Genomic DNA, 18,114 nt, shown 5'->3' on the forward strand with positions numbered 1-18,114 from the left:
TGGGCAATTATTATTTCCACTTAAGTAATGTTTCCAGAAAATAAAAATAGTGAACTCTTGCAATACAAATAAAAGGACTCACTGAGAATTCTGTTTATCCATAGGGTGTTACGTTAAACAATGCAACGGTAGTAAGTTTAGTCATGAGCAAGATAAAATAGGCAAGAAGAATCTAATTTTCTTTTATAACACTAAAGAAAATGGCTTTCTTAATAACCTTCATGTTCCTTATATTCTATTGATTTCCATTTGTCATTTTTCAGAAATTGCATTATTGTTTCACAATACAAAATTGATAATGTTGCTCAATAATCAGCATTTGCTGTACTTTTGTGCTTCATACACCTATATATTCAAAGCACCGATTGGCAACAAAGGTACATGTATTATACAAATATAATGACATCAACTCGACAATATTAGATGGGCGCTTTTCTAGATTACAAGCTGGACTTAACCTACTGTTAGATAAGATATAAAAACAATCCTGAAATCCTGAGCTACATAATCCTTTGGCAGATCATGTGGTGAGGAGGAGCTGATCTCGAGACAGAAATTGTAGCATTAGCACACCAGCCTTTTTTGGGGCCAACATTGGAACACTGCAAATGAGAACCAGAAAATATGTGAAAGGCAGGGCTAGGTCATGGGAGGAATACTTCTCAGTGCACAGCTGCAACATGGGTGGCTGCAGCAGTTTTTTCTGGAAACTTCTGTTGCATCTTATCCCAGATGTACAAGTTTCTTGTATTCTGATTCATGACATTTCAAGGATTGCAAATGTTGTAATGCAAAGGAATTAGAGCAGTTTTTAAATATGCAAGTTGATTGCTACTCCCCAGAGGCACATTGACATCTGCATCCACTTACTGTAACCCTAAAGCTTGGTGGAGACTCAGGGATTTTAATAATATGTGTAATGACAAAGCCTATACTCCTAATGACATCAGGACTGTAAATATGTTTATAAAATCATAGAACCATAATAGGTTCACAGTTCAGCAAGTCAAAAAAGAGCTCCTCGGTTTAATCCCACCTTCCAGCACTTTGTAGCCCTGCAGATCATGGCTCTTCTAAGTGTTTATTTTTAAATATGAGAGGGTTTCTATCTCTGCCACCCTTTCTGTAAGTGAGTTCTAGACATCAATCACCCGCTGGGTGAAAAAATTGTTTCCTAATTTCTCCTTCTACCCATTGCTTCAAATCTATTTCTTGGTCTTTCACCCCCATATCTTGGGTAATAGGTCCATTTTATTTACTTTACGCAATTCATAATTTATACACCTAATTTAAATTTCCCTTCAGTATCCTCTGTTGCAAGGAAGATAACTTGATATATTCATGTGTATCTCATGCTGTCAATCCTAGCAACACATTCATAAATTTCCTCCACACCTTCTCCAAAATAGTTACATCTTTCCTGTAATGTAGTGACTAGAACTGTATGAAGTACTCAAGCTGTGTTCTAATTAGTTTTGTACAAAGTTCTGATAAAATATCCAATGAAGTATTGGGAACTGCCATTCCCAAAGCCATTTTGGAGGTCTTCTCAGAGGTCTGGATGTTGGATCTGCAGCCCAAGAGAAGCTTTTAACATTATTTTTCAGATGTAAGAACCTTCCCATTAATCTATACCTCAACCATTTATTTGGAAATTACTTCCATGTTCATTGCACGATATGTTGATGCTTTTGAATCATTTCCTTTTTTGAAGACTGTCCTTCTGACATCAGGGTTGCTGGACACTCAGTTAAGGGGTGTAAAATAGAGGAGCAACAAACAACACCTGCCCTCACTTGGATTCTGGGTTCTCATTCTTGCTTCTCTTTACTAATTTACTTGATGACGGTCCTTTTAATTCATACAAAAATCTTTCATTAGTGGTTGATTTGAGTGTGACAGTAAAGATGCCAGGCTAGAGGAAATGACAGTATAGTGTCAGCTGTAGACATGGAAGCCCTCAGATGGTCATTGGACTGGCTGGCCTCTCCCACTAAGATAACACAAAAGAGTGAAAGACAGAAAATTGTATTGATTAATGACAATGTTTATTCTTTAAAAAGTGGTGGGTGAGGAAAAGGGTATTTCAGAACTTTGAGAAAGCACAAGAATCTGATAATATGCCTTTTGCTTCCTTTTATCTGCTCCAGATAGGGTTGGTACAAGCATCAAATCCTGGCCTTGCCATGGATGAATGGGAAAATACAAGGCTATTAAACCAGTGCTGGGACTTCCTGCATCCTTTGCTCTCACAGATGTTTCATTAGTGGAAACACATAAAAATATAAGAGATTGAAGAGGTATTAGATCATTGTCCTGTAGAGACTGCATTGTTATTCAATAATATCATTACTGATCCACTCCCTTACCCACATTTCCACTTGATTCCCATTATCTGTTCTATCTTTAGCATTGAAGAAATAAGCAAGCTCAGGTTTGGGTAAATACAGTAACTAAGTATCCATGTGCCTTTGGGTTGGAAAATTTCATTGGTTCACAACCCTTTTAGTAAAGAATTTTCTTCTTCCCTAGACAATCTCTCCTCATAACATGATATTATTCTCATAAATCTCTTCTACAGCCTCTCTACTGCTATCTCATCCTTCCTGCAGTGTGGTGACCAGAACTGTATACAGTATTCTAGCTGTGCCTTAGTATTCAATGCAGTTCTAGTATGACCTCCCTGTTCATGTATTTTATACCACAGCAATTAAGGTAAGTATCCAGTATGCCTTCTCAGCTTCTTATTTATCCCTGCAGGTCCTGGCAGGGATTTGTGGACATGCGCTCCAAAATTCCTGTGTTCTACTGCATTTCTTACAATACTACCATTCATTGTGTATAATTAATTACCTCACACTTGATTTACACTTATTTTTATCACAACAATTCAATCCATTCTATCCATGTCGGCTGCCTGTGGAGCAATCCCATTTGGCCTGTTTCCCCATTCCTTATTTCCCCAACACCCACAATTGGTTCCCTCTCACACATGCCCATCAACTCCCCTATGATTCTTTTTGCCATTAGCCTACACTAAGGAGTAATTTAGTATACCCAATTAACCTACCAGCACATTTTTAGGACGTGGGACATGATTAGTGAACCAACATGGATGAACCAACATAGTTACATAGAAAATGCGCAAACTCCACAGAAACCGCATCCAAGGTCAACATCAAATACAGGTCCCTGTTGCTGTGCTGCAGCTGTATTAACCATTGCTCCACCTTGTTACCCTCCTAACCAACCCATTGATACATTTCCATAGCTCTGAAGTTTCTTCTACACAGTCAATCACACTGCTAATTTTTGTATCACAGGCAAACTCCTTAATTGTGGCTCCTGCATTTAAATTCAATTCATTGTAAGCAGTGGCAACCTGGAATGTGATGTTTCAACTGACATGTACTCATTGAGGTTTTACACCACCTGGGACTTCTAGAAAATGACACCACTATCAGTTTAAACATCCATCATTTATATCTTCCTTAATTATGAACTCAAGATCTGTGCATGAACCTTCAGATTTGTAGACAAGAAAGGTAAACATCAACCAAAGCTCTCAGTTATGAATATCTCAAATGATCATGTTAAAGTTCATTTCTCACACTTAACTTAAACTATTACTCAGTTTTCTGTAACAATATTAACTTTTTATCCAACTGCAATGACCCACTTATAATGATCTGAGTGGTGAACACATTTCTACTATTATGGTAGTATTACATTTTATAGAGCTAACGTGTTAAAGAATTCTTTGATGTCCGATCCATGAGTGACACTCTTGTTCACAAGTGGAGCACATCCATTCACCAGCAGTCCTCTCAAACAGACTAGCAAATTCTTTCTTCATTTGCTGCTGTCATCACAAAACCTGACCCAATCCATCTCACAGAATTTTGTTCATCTGTATGCTAATTCTGCCAGCCATGGCATTCCACAGTCCTTTGCCAATCATCCATAAAGATTCCAATGGATATTATGTCATTTTTGTACGTATGCTGAAATCTGCTTGAAGTCTGGCAAACCAGTGATATATTATTCCCTTGAGAAAGCAAAATGTTTTGTTTTGATCCCTTTCCTAAATTTTATTTGAATTTTAGGTTCATGAAGGTGAAGCGGAGACGGATCATCTAATTGGAAGGTTCTGTGGTTCCAAAGCTCCAGAGCCCATTACCACAAGTGGTAACAAATTGTGGCTTAAGTTTAAAACAAATGCGTCTGTCACAAAAAAAGGTTTTGTGGCTGTATATAAAGTTGGTAAGGATTCTCTTTTGCTTCTATCTATAAGTTTTGGAAAGTGACTGTATACAATAATATGTGGCAGCTTTGGGATAGAACATAGAACATTACAACACAGTACAGGCCCTTTGGCCCACGATGTTGTACCGACATCTTATCCTACTTAAGATCGATCTAACCCTTCCCTCCCACACAGCCCTCCATTTTTCTATCATTCATGTGCCTATCTAAGAGTCTCTTAAATGTCCCTAATGTATCTGCCTCCACCACCTCTGCCAGCAGTGTGTTCCACGCACCCACCACTCTCTGTGTAAAAAAAAACTTACCTCTGACATGTCCCCTATACCTTCCTCCAATCACCTTGAAATTATGCCCCCTCGTGTTAGCCATTTTTGACCTGGGAAAAAGTCTCTGACTGTCCACTCGATCTATGCCTCTTATCATCTTGTACACCACTATCAAGTCACTTCTCAAGCTCCTTCGCTCCAAAGAGAAAAGCCCTAGCTCGATCAACCTATCCTCATAAGACTTGCTCTCCAATCCAGGCAGCATCCTGGTAAATCTCCTCTGCACTCTCTCTAAAGCTTCCACATCCTTCCTATAATGAGGCATCCAGAACTGAACACAATTCTGCAAGTGTGGTCTAACCAGAGTTTTATAGAGCTGCAATATTACCTCGCATCTCTTGAACTGGATACCCTGACTGATAAAAGCCAACACACCATTCACTTTCTTAACAACCCTATCAACCTGCGTGGCAACCTTGAGGGATCTATGGACGTGGACCCCAAGGTCCCTCTGTTCCTCCACACTGCTGAGAGTCCTGCCATTAACCTTGTATTCTTCCTTCAGATTCTATCTTCCAAATCTTCCAAAGCATATCACTTCACATTTTTCCAGGTTGAACTCCATCTTCCACTTCTCAGCACAGCTCTGCATCCTATCAATGTCTTGTTGTAATCTACAGCAACCTTCTACACTATCCACAACACCACCAATCTTCGTGTCATCTGCAAACTTCCACATCCTCATCCGAATCATTTATAAAAATCACAAAGAGCAGGGCTCCCAGAACAGATACCTGTGCAACAACACTGGTAACTGACCTCCAGTGAGAATATGCTCCATCTACAACCACCCTCTGTCTTCTATGGGTTAGCCAATTCTGAATCCACACAGCCAAGTTTCCCTGGATCCCATGCCTCCTGACTTTCTGAATGAGCACAAGGTGATAAAGCAAATAATTCTTCAACATTCCTGAGTTTATCACAAGAGGAGTTCCTGATTTGTTGCAGTGTTCATATCTACATCAGGATTTCCATTATTTAAGTTACTTCTTCTAATTTTATTACAAGAGGAGTTCCTGATTTGTTGCAGTGTTCATATCTACATCAGGATTTCCATTATTTAAGTTACTTCTTCTAATTATGATCTAATTCACCCTTAAAACACCTGTCACTTTCACACAATAACACATACACTTTCAGAATCTTTTATGTTGATATTATTTTGTGAATACCTTAAGTTCAGATCAAGTCAAATGATTTCACTTGATTCATTTAGAGAAGGCTATGAAGAGTGCAGCATGCAGAGGAAGGCAGAATCACTGGAAGTAACTTCAGGATTTCTGTATGCAGAGCAATTCCAAATTTGCTGTCATATTCACAGTATAATGACAGCAACTGCCGATTCCTCACCTTCACCTTTAATGCAAAACCTGAAACAACAGACAACGTTCATTCAGTGTGTACAGTGAGCATCTGTTAAATATATTCATTCAAAGTATTTGATAAACACAAGAAGCAAAAAATGGGGATTGACCAATAGCAACACGGAGCACTTGATTTATATTGTGATTAAAGACATTGTAATATATTATAAATGAACCATATAAAAATCATTGGACAGTGCATAACCTACTAAAAGCATCAGAGAAAGAAAGGCAAAAAATCATGTTAGTTGCAATATTTATTTCATTAATCCTCTGCTTTTCATAATTTCCAGTTTCCTCCTGTTGTTTCTTACAGCATGTGGTGGCATTCTTCATGATAAAGGAGTGATTCAGTCTCCTTATTATCCCAATCCGTATCCACATGATCGAAGCTGTGAATGGGTTATCATCCAACCTGAAGGAAAAGTAGTTACCCTCAACTTTATCTCCTTTGATGTTGAGAACGCTGTAAACTGCAGTCATGACTATTTAGAGGTATGAGTTATAATTCTTGTTAAACCATGGGTGAAGCAATGATCATTCTTAAATTTATTATTCATATGTGATTAGTAACTGAAATAATTATCCTTCCAGCACTTTTCTTAGTGCAGGAGTAAGTTAATTCCACTTTGCAATTTGTACTTTTTGAACATTACACTGATTAACATTTGAAAGTGAAATATAGGTCAATGAATCAGTCACCACAATTTCTCCAATCCTGATAAAAGATTTTATGCAAGTTTTGCCTTATGCCTTCCTCCTTTGCAAAAAAATAAATTCCTGCAGTTGTTGAAAATCTGAAATAAAACAAATGATGCTGGAAATAGCAGGTCTTACACATTAGGAGCATGCGTAGGCCATTCGGCCCTTTAAGTCTTCTCCATTATTTAATGAAATCATGGAATCATGGCTGATTTGATCGTAATGATACATTCCCATTTATCCAAGGTTTCATCTCTGTTTAAATGAGTGACTCTTTTAAAACATTGACTTTCTTTCTAGATTCTCCCACAAGAGAGAATCCATGTTCACCTTGTAAAGAGCCTCAGGATCTTATATGTTTCAATAAAGTCACCACTCACTCTGATAAGCTCCAGTAGATAAGAGCATAGTCTTTCCAAATGTTCTTTATAAGACAACCCACCCATTCCATGTATTAATATCCCTTAATGCATTAACATCCTTTCTGTGGTCTCGCCAATGCCCTATATAACTGAAGTATAACCTTCCCAATTTTGTATTCAATACCCTTGCAAATAACAATAACATTCTGTTAGCTTTCTTAATTATTTGCTGTATCTGCATGCCAACCTTTTGTGAACCCTGCGCTTGGACACCCAAACCCCTCTGTATTTCAGAGCTCTACAATCTCTCATCACATTATGCTTCTATTTTATGTTTCCTGCAAGAAGGACGATTTCACATTTTTCCTCATTATATTACATTTGATGAAGGTTTTCCCACTCATGTAACCTACGTCTATCATTCTCCTCACAACTTAGTTCCTAAGTAACATTGTGACATCAACAAATTTAACAATCATATTTTCAGTGTCTTCTTCCAAGTCATTTATGTAAATTGTAAAAGACTGAGGCCCCATCATCGATCTCTGTGGCATTATATCTTACTAATCAGAAAAAGACTCAATAATGCATACTCTTTGTTTCTTGTTAATCAGCGAATCCTTTTTCCATGTTAACTTGTTACCAGCAGCGCCATGAACTTTTATTTCCTGCAATAGCTTTTGATGCAGCACCTTATCAAATATCTTCTGGAAATTTAAGTTTAGTACATCCCTCTATCCATAGCACATATTACTTCTTCAAAGAATCCCGATAAATTCTCAAATTCAATTTTGCTTTCAAAAAATCCCATTGACTTTGCAAGATTATCTTGAATATTTCTAAGTACTCTGCAATAAAATATTTAATGATAGCTTCAGACATTTTCCCTATGACAGATATTAAGCTAACTGGCCTGTAGTTTACTGTTTTCCATCACCTCTTTTTGAATAAAAGAGTTACATTTGCTAGTTTCCAATGCAATGGAGCCATCTCTAATCCAGGGAATTTTGGGAAATGAAAAGTAAAGCATCAACAGTTTTATTATTTATTTCATTTAAAACCCTGGAATGAAATCCACCAGGATTTGCAGACTTGTCGACCTGCAACTCCTTGTTTTCCATTATTAATCACAGAGTGCCCTGTTATAAACCAGCACTCACTATGTTACACTTTTTTAAATAGAAACACAGAAAATAGGAGTAGGATATACTATTTGGCCTTCAAGCCATTTAGTCTAATCATCTCTGATCATCCAAATTCGGTACCCAATTCCTGCTTTCTCCCCATATCTCTTCATCCCTTTAACCCTAAGAACTATACCGAACTCCTTCTTGAATATATTTAATGATTTAGTTTCAACTGCCTTCTGCAGTGGAGAATTTCACAGGTTCACCACTCTCGCCTTCTCAGTCCTACAGAGCTTAACCCTTATTCTTTGACTGTGACCCCTTGTCCTGGGCTCCTTCGTCCAGTCCTGTTAGAATTGTTGGACGTTCTTCTAAACCCTAGTGAATATAAGGCCTGTCCTCATGTGCCAGTCCTGCCATTCCAGGAATCAATATAATAAATTCAAATGACTCTCTCCATTGCAAGAACATCTTTCCACAGATAAGAAGACTAAAACTACATACAGTACTCAAGGCATGGTCCCACCTATACCATTGTAGCAAGACAGTCCTCTTTCTGTATTCAAGTTCTTTCATGATGAAGGACCAACATACTATTTGCCTTCTCTATCAATTTCAGAATCTAACCCTTAATCATATGTATTTTAATTTTGCTTATGTGGAATCTTGTTGAAAGCCTTCTGAAAGTCCAAATACATCACATTCATTAGTTCTTGTACATCGATTCTGCCAGTTACTTCAAAAAATTCCACTAATTTGTCAACCATGACTTCACTTTCATATGTTCATGTTGACTTTGTCTTATCCTGCTACTATTTTCCAAATGCTCTGCTATTGTAACTTCTTTTAATGGATTCTAGCATATTCCCCACTTCTGGTGTCAGGCTAAATGGTCTATAATCACTGTTTTCTTTCTGTTCCTATTTCAAGTAGTGATGTAACATTGGGTACACTCCAATCTATTGGACTGTTCCAGAGTCTGTAGAAACGTTGGAAGATAAACAGCAATGCATATGTTATTTCTCAGGCCACTTCCTTAAGTTCTCTGGGATGTAGATTGTCATGCCCTGGGAATTTATTGGCCTTCAATTCCATTAATTCCCCTTACACCATTTCCTCTCACTGGACCCTATGTGCAAAGTATGACGTGACAGATGTAAGAATGTGAGATCATCCACTTTAGCAGAAAAAAATAAAAATACCAAATACTGTTTAGATGGTGAGAACTTGAAAGGTATTAGTGTTGAGAGGGTTCCTACATAATTTTTTAATACATTGCTGTAAGCTGATATGCAGTTGCAGCAAGCAATTAGAAAGGCAATCAATTTGTTTGCTTTCATTACAAGAAGATTTGAGTGTAAGTGTGGAAATGACTTGGTGAGTTACAAAGGGTCTTGTTGATGTTGTACCTAGAGTATTGTGTACATATGTAGTTTCCCCACCCCAGGATGAATGTACATGAGATAGAGGGAGTGCAGTGCATGTTCACCAGGTTGAGTCCTGAGATGGTAGATTGTCTGTAGAGGGAGATTAAACAGACCAGACCTGTGTTCTCTTGAATTTAAAAGAATGAAAGTTGATCTAATTGAAACATACAAAGTTTTAAGGGGTTTGACAGGTTGGATGTGGAGTTGATACTTTTTTTGCTGGGGTGTCTAGACCCATAGGTTATAGTCTCCAAATAAATCAAGACACAGATGAGAAGAAATTTCTTCATCAAGAGGGTAATTAATCTTTGGCACTCTCAAAACAAAAAGGTAGAAAAGTTGTGCTGAGGTAAAAGATAAACTATGACTTATCAAATGGTGAAGCATGGATGAAGTACAGAATTACCTCCACCTGCTTCTTTTCTTAAGTTCTAATGTTCCCTGAATCCATGCAAAATTGTTTAACTTTTTATATTGATAAAGCCTTATCTCAAGTGAGAGGAATCTGTTTATTTTCAGATCAGAGATGGTGCTTTTGAAGATTCTCCACTCATTGGAAAATATTGTGGTGATGTACTTCCACCGATGGTACAATCAATCCAGACATCTATGTACATCATGTTTAAGATGGATTCTAAAAAGACTAACAATGGATTTCGAGCTGAGTATGAATCAGCAAAGAAAGGTGTTCTTAAATACATTTGCCATGTTCTTTTTCAAATTTTCTTCACAAGCATTATACCTCCAGAATTGCAAGACTGGTACCAGTGGCCTTGTTGAGACTTAGCCTGTATGGAGAAACCCATGTGATAGCCACAGATATATGGTATCTTACTAATTATGTCAGTGGAGAACTAATCCAGAGGTTAATGAATTTAGATTGCACTATCACAGTTTGAGAATTTAAAAATCTGGCAATTTCTGAGTTAGTGACAGAAAAATGGCCTTGAAAGCTGGTGGATGCTTTGCTGCCCTGGCCCATACTGAGCTTCCAGTCTCACTTTCCATATTTGACTCTTTATGTCTGAAGAGCAACTAATTATGTATGATAAATACTGGATAGCTGGTAAAGTACATAGGGACAGAATTTTGTTTTTTAAAAGTGAAGTATAAGAAAGCTACATTGCCTTCTGAATCAACCATGTAATAAAGCCATAGAGTAATACAGCATGGAAACAGGCCCTTCAGCCCAACTTGTCCATGCCAACCAAGATGCCCATCTAAGCTAGTCCCATTTTCCTGCATTTGGCCCATATCCCTCTCAACCTTTCCCCCTCATCATTTTATACATAAGGTCACCCCTCAGTCTCCAACACTCCAATGGATAAAGTCCTAGCCTGCCTAACCTCTCCCTATGACTCAGGCCCTTGAGTCCTGGCAACACTCTTGTAAATCTTCTTTGCTCTAATTTTAATTAACATTGACCTCAGAGCTTACTGTCTCTAAAAAAAGAGTTGTAACTCGTCCTTGGATTTTACCCCTGCTGCAGGTGGATCTTTAAAGTTAAATTATTATTAAACTAGTTTATTTGAAGAAACATTAACATTTAATAGATTTTGCCTCTTGCACTATCTCTTGGGCTGATAAGTGCACCTTTGCATTCATCTTGAGTGATTAGAGGAACAGTACTGTTGGATTTATAATCCACAAGGCTCCTTAGGACCTATTTATATACACGTATTGAAGAAGACTATAAACATAATTATAGTCAACTCCTAACAGAAAATATGCGAGTAGCTTGAAATCTGCAAAGAATTTTCTCTAATCTGAGTGGTCTGATGAATTGCATTTTGAAATCATTGGAATGTGTCTATTTTGTGTATAAATATGTGATAGATTGATCAGAATTGACAGCAATAAGAAGGTATACCGTATGGATTTATCTTTCAGGGTTCCTTTTGTATCAAACAGTTGGTGAGAAACTGATTTTCTTTGCAGGATGTGGTGATGTTCTGACACAATCAATAGGTACCATTGCCAGTCCTGGATATCCTGCAGGTTATCCGCATGGTGGCAAATGTATCTGGTATATTTCAGTTCGGGCTGGACATGTTATCCGTTTGGCATTCATCTCCTTTAGTATTGAATTTAACATGAACTGCAGCAAGGATTATGTTGAAGTGTATGATAATAATATTAACCTCAGCAGACCAATAGGAAGGTAAGAAATCATGATGTTTGCATTTTGCATTTGGTAATACTTTAATGACTCAAGTTCCCAAGGGATCCAGCATTGTTCAGCTTCTTAAAAGAAATTTAACAGGCTTGTATGTTTAATGAATTTCATAAGAGTACATTGAAATCCCCTTACTTATCAGTTTTGAATCAACAGCCATGCTGTCATTAATTAATATTTGTGACAGATTCCAAGTGAAAAAGGATATTCCTGCACTGTTAATTTTATGAATCATCTAAGTTTTAAGCCATTGATTTAGCATTTTTATTCAGAAGAACTGTAGGATTCCAGCATGCTAATGGTCAGATTGTATAGGGAGTTCTCAAGAACCTGAGCAGGCTTTGAACAGAGTCACAGCTCTCTTTCATGGTACAGGGGGTGTCAGCATCACAGTTTAGTGGAAGTAGAACATGAAAGAAGGCAGAAAATATTATGCCTTGCTAGATTCATGAGATGGAATTTTATTCTGGATGAGGTAGTAATACCTTAACCCCTGTGACCACCAACCACCCCCCCCCAACACACACACACACATACACACACACACACACACACACACACACACACACACACACACACACACACACACACACACACACACACACACACACACACCACACACACATACATACAGATGGACACATAAAACAGCATTCATAATTACAAAGTAATGAAGTCACGGGGCGTGGGTGGGGGGAGATCTTCAGCAAATTATGTATACAAGCCAACTAAATAGACACTTCTTTTCACTTGTTTTTCCACTGTCACTGGTAGCAATAAGAATTATTTCTGGGAAAGTATGATAGTCAGGCCAACAGTTTATAATTAATTCATTGCCATCTTGTTGACATTGGACAAGATCTTTGAGCTTATAACTGGATTCCAAGTCTGGAGTCCAGACTTGCTTTCTTTTGATAATGGCATGAATTGCCTGGAATGATTTCCCAAAGCAGCTTTGCCAAACATAAAAACTTGATTTCTACTATTTGTGACGTAACACAGTTTTGTTCAAATACGCTTCCCTAAACTGTTCATAGTGTACTAAAGTAACATACTCTTCGTACTGTTTTAGAATGGCCTCCTCTGTGCTGTGAATGTCCGCGAGTATTAGTTTTCATGGTAAACATTTATTTCACGTATTACAGGTATTGTGGTAGGTCTGTCCCTCCTTCTATAACCAGCAGTGGCAATTTGATGAGACTTCTTTTTGTGTCTGATTCAAACACATCAACTGAGGGATTCCTAGCAACGTATGATTCCCTTGATGCTTCAGCAGGTACGTCGTTTGTAACACAGTGCTGTTCTCTACTATATAATGTAGAATGGAGACACAAGAGATTCTGCAGATGCTGGAATCTGAACAACACACACAAAAAGCTGAAGGAACTCAGCAGGTCAGGCAGCGTCTATGGAGGGAAATAAACAGTCGACGCTTCGGGGCTCAGACCCTTCATCAGGACTGGAAAGGAAGAGGGCAGAAGCCGGAATAAGAAGGTCAGGGGAGGGGGAGGAGCACAGGCTGGCAGGTGATAGGTGAGGTCCAGGTGAGAGGAGGAAGATAGGTGGGTGGGGGAGGAGGGATGAAAGGGAGTGATGTAAGAAGCTGAGAGGTGATAGGTAGAAGAGGCAAAGGGCTGAAGAAGGAAGAATCTGGTAGGAGAGGACAGTAGACCATGGAATAAGGGAAGGAGGTGGGGAAATAGATGGGGCAGGTCATGAGGGTGGGGGAGGGGGAAAGGGAAGAGGTGAGGAGGGCACAGGCATGAGGGGAAAACAAAGGGAAAAGAAAAAAAATGGAGATAAAAAGGGGAGGGGTTACTGGAAGTTAGAGAAATCAATGTTGAGGCTGTCAGGTTGGAGACTACTAAGGGCAGAATATGAGGTGTTGTTCCCCTTTGTCTCCTAGCTCCCTAAGCTCACATTGCAGCACCTTTTCCCTTGTCCTATCTATGTTGATTAGCTGTCAGTCATTTTACTGCTGGACAGATGGCTACTTTTCAATACTTAATTTAAATTGGGAGAGGGAATTTCAACTAATTTACCCTACTTACATTAGCAACCTTGCTGGAGAATTCTATGTCAGTTCCACGAAGGTGCAAAGGATATTTTCCCATAGTTACAGAAAGACTTTGACAAACCTCAGTAAGAGCTTGGTTAATTTTATAGTCTTTTCAGATTATTAGTTTAAAATACTGAGTCTTAGTATGGTTTTCGTAAAAATCTAATAATTTGTTTGATGTAGATACTTCAAGAGTGTGTACAAATGTTTTAAAGTGTTAAGAAGTATTTAGATGCACTTTGGTTCATTGCTGACTGTACAGTTTACCCCATGCAAGTTTAAGATACAGAAAGAGAGGGGGAAGAGGAAAGAGCAATTGTCTGTGATAAATGGATGCAGGAGAGATCAAATTACAGAAGGGATTAAACTTGTAAACCTGAATAGCAGCTCAACTTTTGGTTTGTCTTGTTATAGTCTTGCACATTCAATAATTGCATTTTGGTTAAATTTAAGGAATGTTCAATATAGAAAACCTGGATTGATGATTATTAATTGAGTTCAGGTCCTCAGTAGAGGATTTACATTCCATTAATTAAATACATTCTGGAATGAAAAGCCACTGTCATTAATCATGGTTATGAATGCTAGAACATAAGTAATAGAAGCAGGAATAGGCCATTCAACCCCCATCATTGCATAAAAATAAGATCACGGCTAACCTTTTACTTCAGAGCTACATACTTCACTAACCCATATTTCTTGAGAAAGAGAAGCTAATGTTCTTTAAAGAGAAGAGTTTGTAACTTCTGGTGGAAAAGGTGACATGAGGCTTTCATGCTATGATTAGTTGACAATTGTTGTAGGCTGCCACTGGATGAAAAGAAATGTTTGTTATGAATCTACAAATGGCATGTTTCTTGACTGACTCCTCTAAATGGGAGATCTTTGGAGCCACCGTCTCTTGTGTGTTAGTCATTAGGGTTATGGGCTGTCTACTTAGACAATAAAATGCCAGAAAATCAGTTACCTTTTTTCCAATAGTACACTAAAACCCAGAAATCTGCATTCCATTCAATAATGGGAGTGATAGTAGGTATATTCAATAACACAATTAGTTAACCTTGCAATACTCATCAAAATGGAGAAGTTGCTTCACTGCTCAATGACAATTGTTGGGTAGGCCACTGTTCCCTACAGGGACCCTTGTTGAGTATCATTAAAAATTAGGTGAGAACAAGATCAACATATAGTCAAATAGCATTTAATAATCAATAATTTAAGTTCATAACCAATAAGAAGGATGTTGATCAGGCCCTGAAACTCTACTCCACACTGGTTGGTGGATTTGGGAAAAGAAGAATGGCAGAAAAGGAGCACTATAGAAAAAATATCTTAGTGCATTTTGAGGGAACATAGAATTGCCAGTTCGCTGACATTCCATTCTTTTCACTGATGTTGCAGCCATATATGGTGTGTGCTATGAAATGCATTTTATACAATTCCCTTGGAGGAAACTGACAAAATTGTTTTCCAAGCTATTATTAGGATTTGAACAAACTATGCTTTTCATGCATTAATCATCAGAACTAGAATGGAAGGGTGGGGCACAAGTTAGACTGATTTTGCTTTTGATAGCCTTATCCTTATTTGTAAAGTTTTTTACAAATTTTTTTTTCCAACCGAATGATCTTTTGAGAGTGGCCCAATATACTGGCCAAGCCCTTTTCAGTCTTTTTCCGATAGACCACTGAGCATTATTAATAATTTAATCAACAGAGGCAAAGTTGAATATTCTGTAATACTAAAGTAAACTTACTGATATTAAGTATATTCCTTATATTTTCTAAACACAGTGATAGAGCCAGTTTTTTTTTTTAATAACCACAGTAATCTCTCCAGTATTCCTAAAGGATTTGGTTTTAATTAGAGGCCAGCCAGGATATGAATCAAAAGGAAATATTAAAATATTTTTTTGGAATATTTCAATAGTCCCTTACAATTGAAGTGGAGAACTCCCTGAAAATATGTCATGACTTAACTGGAAGATATAAGAAAAATGACTCTAATAGTTTCTGGTGTTTTCTGTAGAAAGAAAGCATTGATTGTAGTTTTCTGGTGGTTTGCATTGAAGCAAATATTTTGTTGGCATAACTAATGTGCACATGCCATCTTTTTGATTTTGCATTAAACACATGAAATCAAAGTCATTCTGCTCTGGTTTATTCCAAACCAGCTGTAGGCAATGTAATAAACAGAAAGAAGCTGAGAGCACTAAGAGTATGGTACCAGGAGAACTCTTGCCTCCTGCTCAGATTAACTGAACAGCTTGTGGCAGTGCTCCAGGAAAACCAGTAGTTCTGGCTGTATTTAAATAAATTATCTGTTTCAAAATAAAAGAAATGGTTATCACATCCCATCAATGTCATTTTTTGTTAGTAAGCATTTAGTAAGCCTAAAATAAAGTGATAACATGGACACAAACTATTTCATTAATGTGGGAGAGCATAACATTTGAGAGTGTGGCAAAGATGAAATCAGGGGTAAATAGACATGTTGCTTTAATGCGCTAGAGTAGAACAGAGGCTAGTAAAAAATCTGAGTGCAAATTTTAACATTTTGGGTTAAGTGGACAAACTTCCAAGCTTGAGGCATTTTGAAATGACCTCATAAAGCTGCAGCTTTTGTCCTGGTCTTACACTAAAACTACAGGGAAGGTTCTGGCATCCTAAAACAGATTACAGAATTTTATGGTTTCCAGAGCTGCACAAGCATGCTTTGTGCTCCGTTGGCTGATGTTCCATTGTGTAATGAAGGCCCAGAGGATAACATCGCACAATTTGTGGCCACCATCTGGATTGATTTGATTTTTCCATTGCATGCAGAAATAAATGCATAAAGAAAGGTTTCTTTATTATTTCTAAATAAGTTTACAAGTACATGATATAAGCAATCAATATCTGTACAGATGTCCACTATCAAGTGATCAGTTTTAGTGTACAACAATTAACATGTTCCCAATGAAAAATATATAAAACTGACCTGAAAATAAACTTGCTCCATTGTAGAAGTCTTTGCTTTAATAAAATCAGTTAAAGAAATCTGAATGGTCTTAAAGCAGTTTTTTAAAAGGCATATTTCAAAAATTATAAGATAAATATGAAGTTAAATGTAAATTGAAGAAAAATACAAATTGAAATAAAATTGATCCATACTGAAAGGCCTTGAACATCATAAGCCTTTTCAATATTGTTTTCCCTAATTTGCAGAGAGTCTGCAGTAAGCCAAAGTTTAGGTTTGGCTTAAAATATCCAGGTTTCAAATATAGATAGAAGATTCCTGCCAATCTTAATAAAGTGGAGAACTTCCACCTGTTCTGATGGCACGGTTCTTAGTGCCAAGGAGAAGGAAGGACAAGGTGTGCATCCCAAATATAAGAGTTCCCACTCTTTAGCCTCCAAGTCAATATTTTTTTAATTCATTCAAGGGATGTGGGCTTCACCTGCCAAGCCAGTATTCAGTTGCCCATCCCCTTGAGAAGATGGTGGTGAGCTGCCTTCTTGAACCACTGCAGTCCTTGAGGTGTGGGTGTATCCACAATGCTGCTAGGGAGAGATTCCAGGATCTTGACCCAGCAATGGGGAGGGAACGATGATATATTTCTAAAGTCAGGATGGTGTGTGGCTTTGAAGGCAAGTTCCACGTGGTGGTGTTCCCATGCTTTTGCTGCCCTTGTTGGTTGAGGTCATGGGTTTGGAAAGTGCTGTCCAAGGATTCTTGGTGAGATGCTGCAGTGCATCTTATAGATAGCACAAACAGCTGCCACAGTTCATCGGTGGTGGAGCGAGTGGAACAGTTTGTGAATGGAGTGCCTATCAAGTGGGCTTGCTATGTCCTGTATGTTGTCGAGCTTCTTGGGGTTGTTGAAGCAGCACTCATCCAGCAAGTGGAGAGTGTTCCATCACACTCCTGATTTGAATTTTGTGTACAGGCTCTGGGGAGTTAGGAGATGAGTTACTGGCCACGAGATTCCTATCCCTGACCTGCTGTTGTAGCCACATTGTGTATATGGCTACTCCAGTTCAGTTTCTGGTCAATGGCAACCCACAGGATATTTGTAGTGGTGGATTCAGTAATGGTAATGTGATTGAATGTCAAGGGGTGATAGATGGCTTTTCTCAAACAAACAAATTAGGAGCAAGATAACCCATTCACCTCCCCAAGTCACCTTCACCATTTAATAAGATTATGACTGATTGTAACCTTAATTTCACATTCCCATCTACCTTGGTAACCTTCACCCCCCTGCTTTCCTGGAATCAATCCAACTCTGTCTTGAACGATTCAAAGGCTCACAAACCTTCTGAG

General features: G+C 38.0%; 1 protein-coding gene across 1 annotated transcript in view; it reads left to right on the forward strand.

The window, feature by feature from the left end:
• The window catches only part of cubn (cubilin (intrinsic factor-cobalamin receptor)), a 264,528-nt gene that overhangs the window by 39,240 nt on the left and 207,174 nt on the right, over window positions 1–18,114 (forward strand). The window contains 5 exon segments of the mRNA XM_052016186.1: window positions 4,107–4,263; window positions 6,273–6,451; window positions 10,094–10,259; window positions 11,513–11,735; window positions 12,896–13,026. Of these exon segments, the coding sequence (XP_051872146.1) occupies window positions 4,107–4,263; window positions 6,273–6,451; window positions 10,094–10,259; window positions 11,513–11,735; window positions 12,896–13,026 (856 nt within the window).

Source organism: Pristis pectinata, chromosome 5 (genome assembly GCF_009764475.1).
Source record: "Pristis pectinata isolate sPriPec2 chromosome 5, sPriPec2.1.pri, whole genome shotgun sequence".
Lineage (NCBI taxonomy): Eukaryota > Metazoa > Chordata > Chondrichthyes > Rhinopristiformes > Pristidae > Pristis > Pristis pectinata.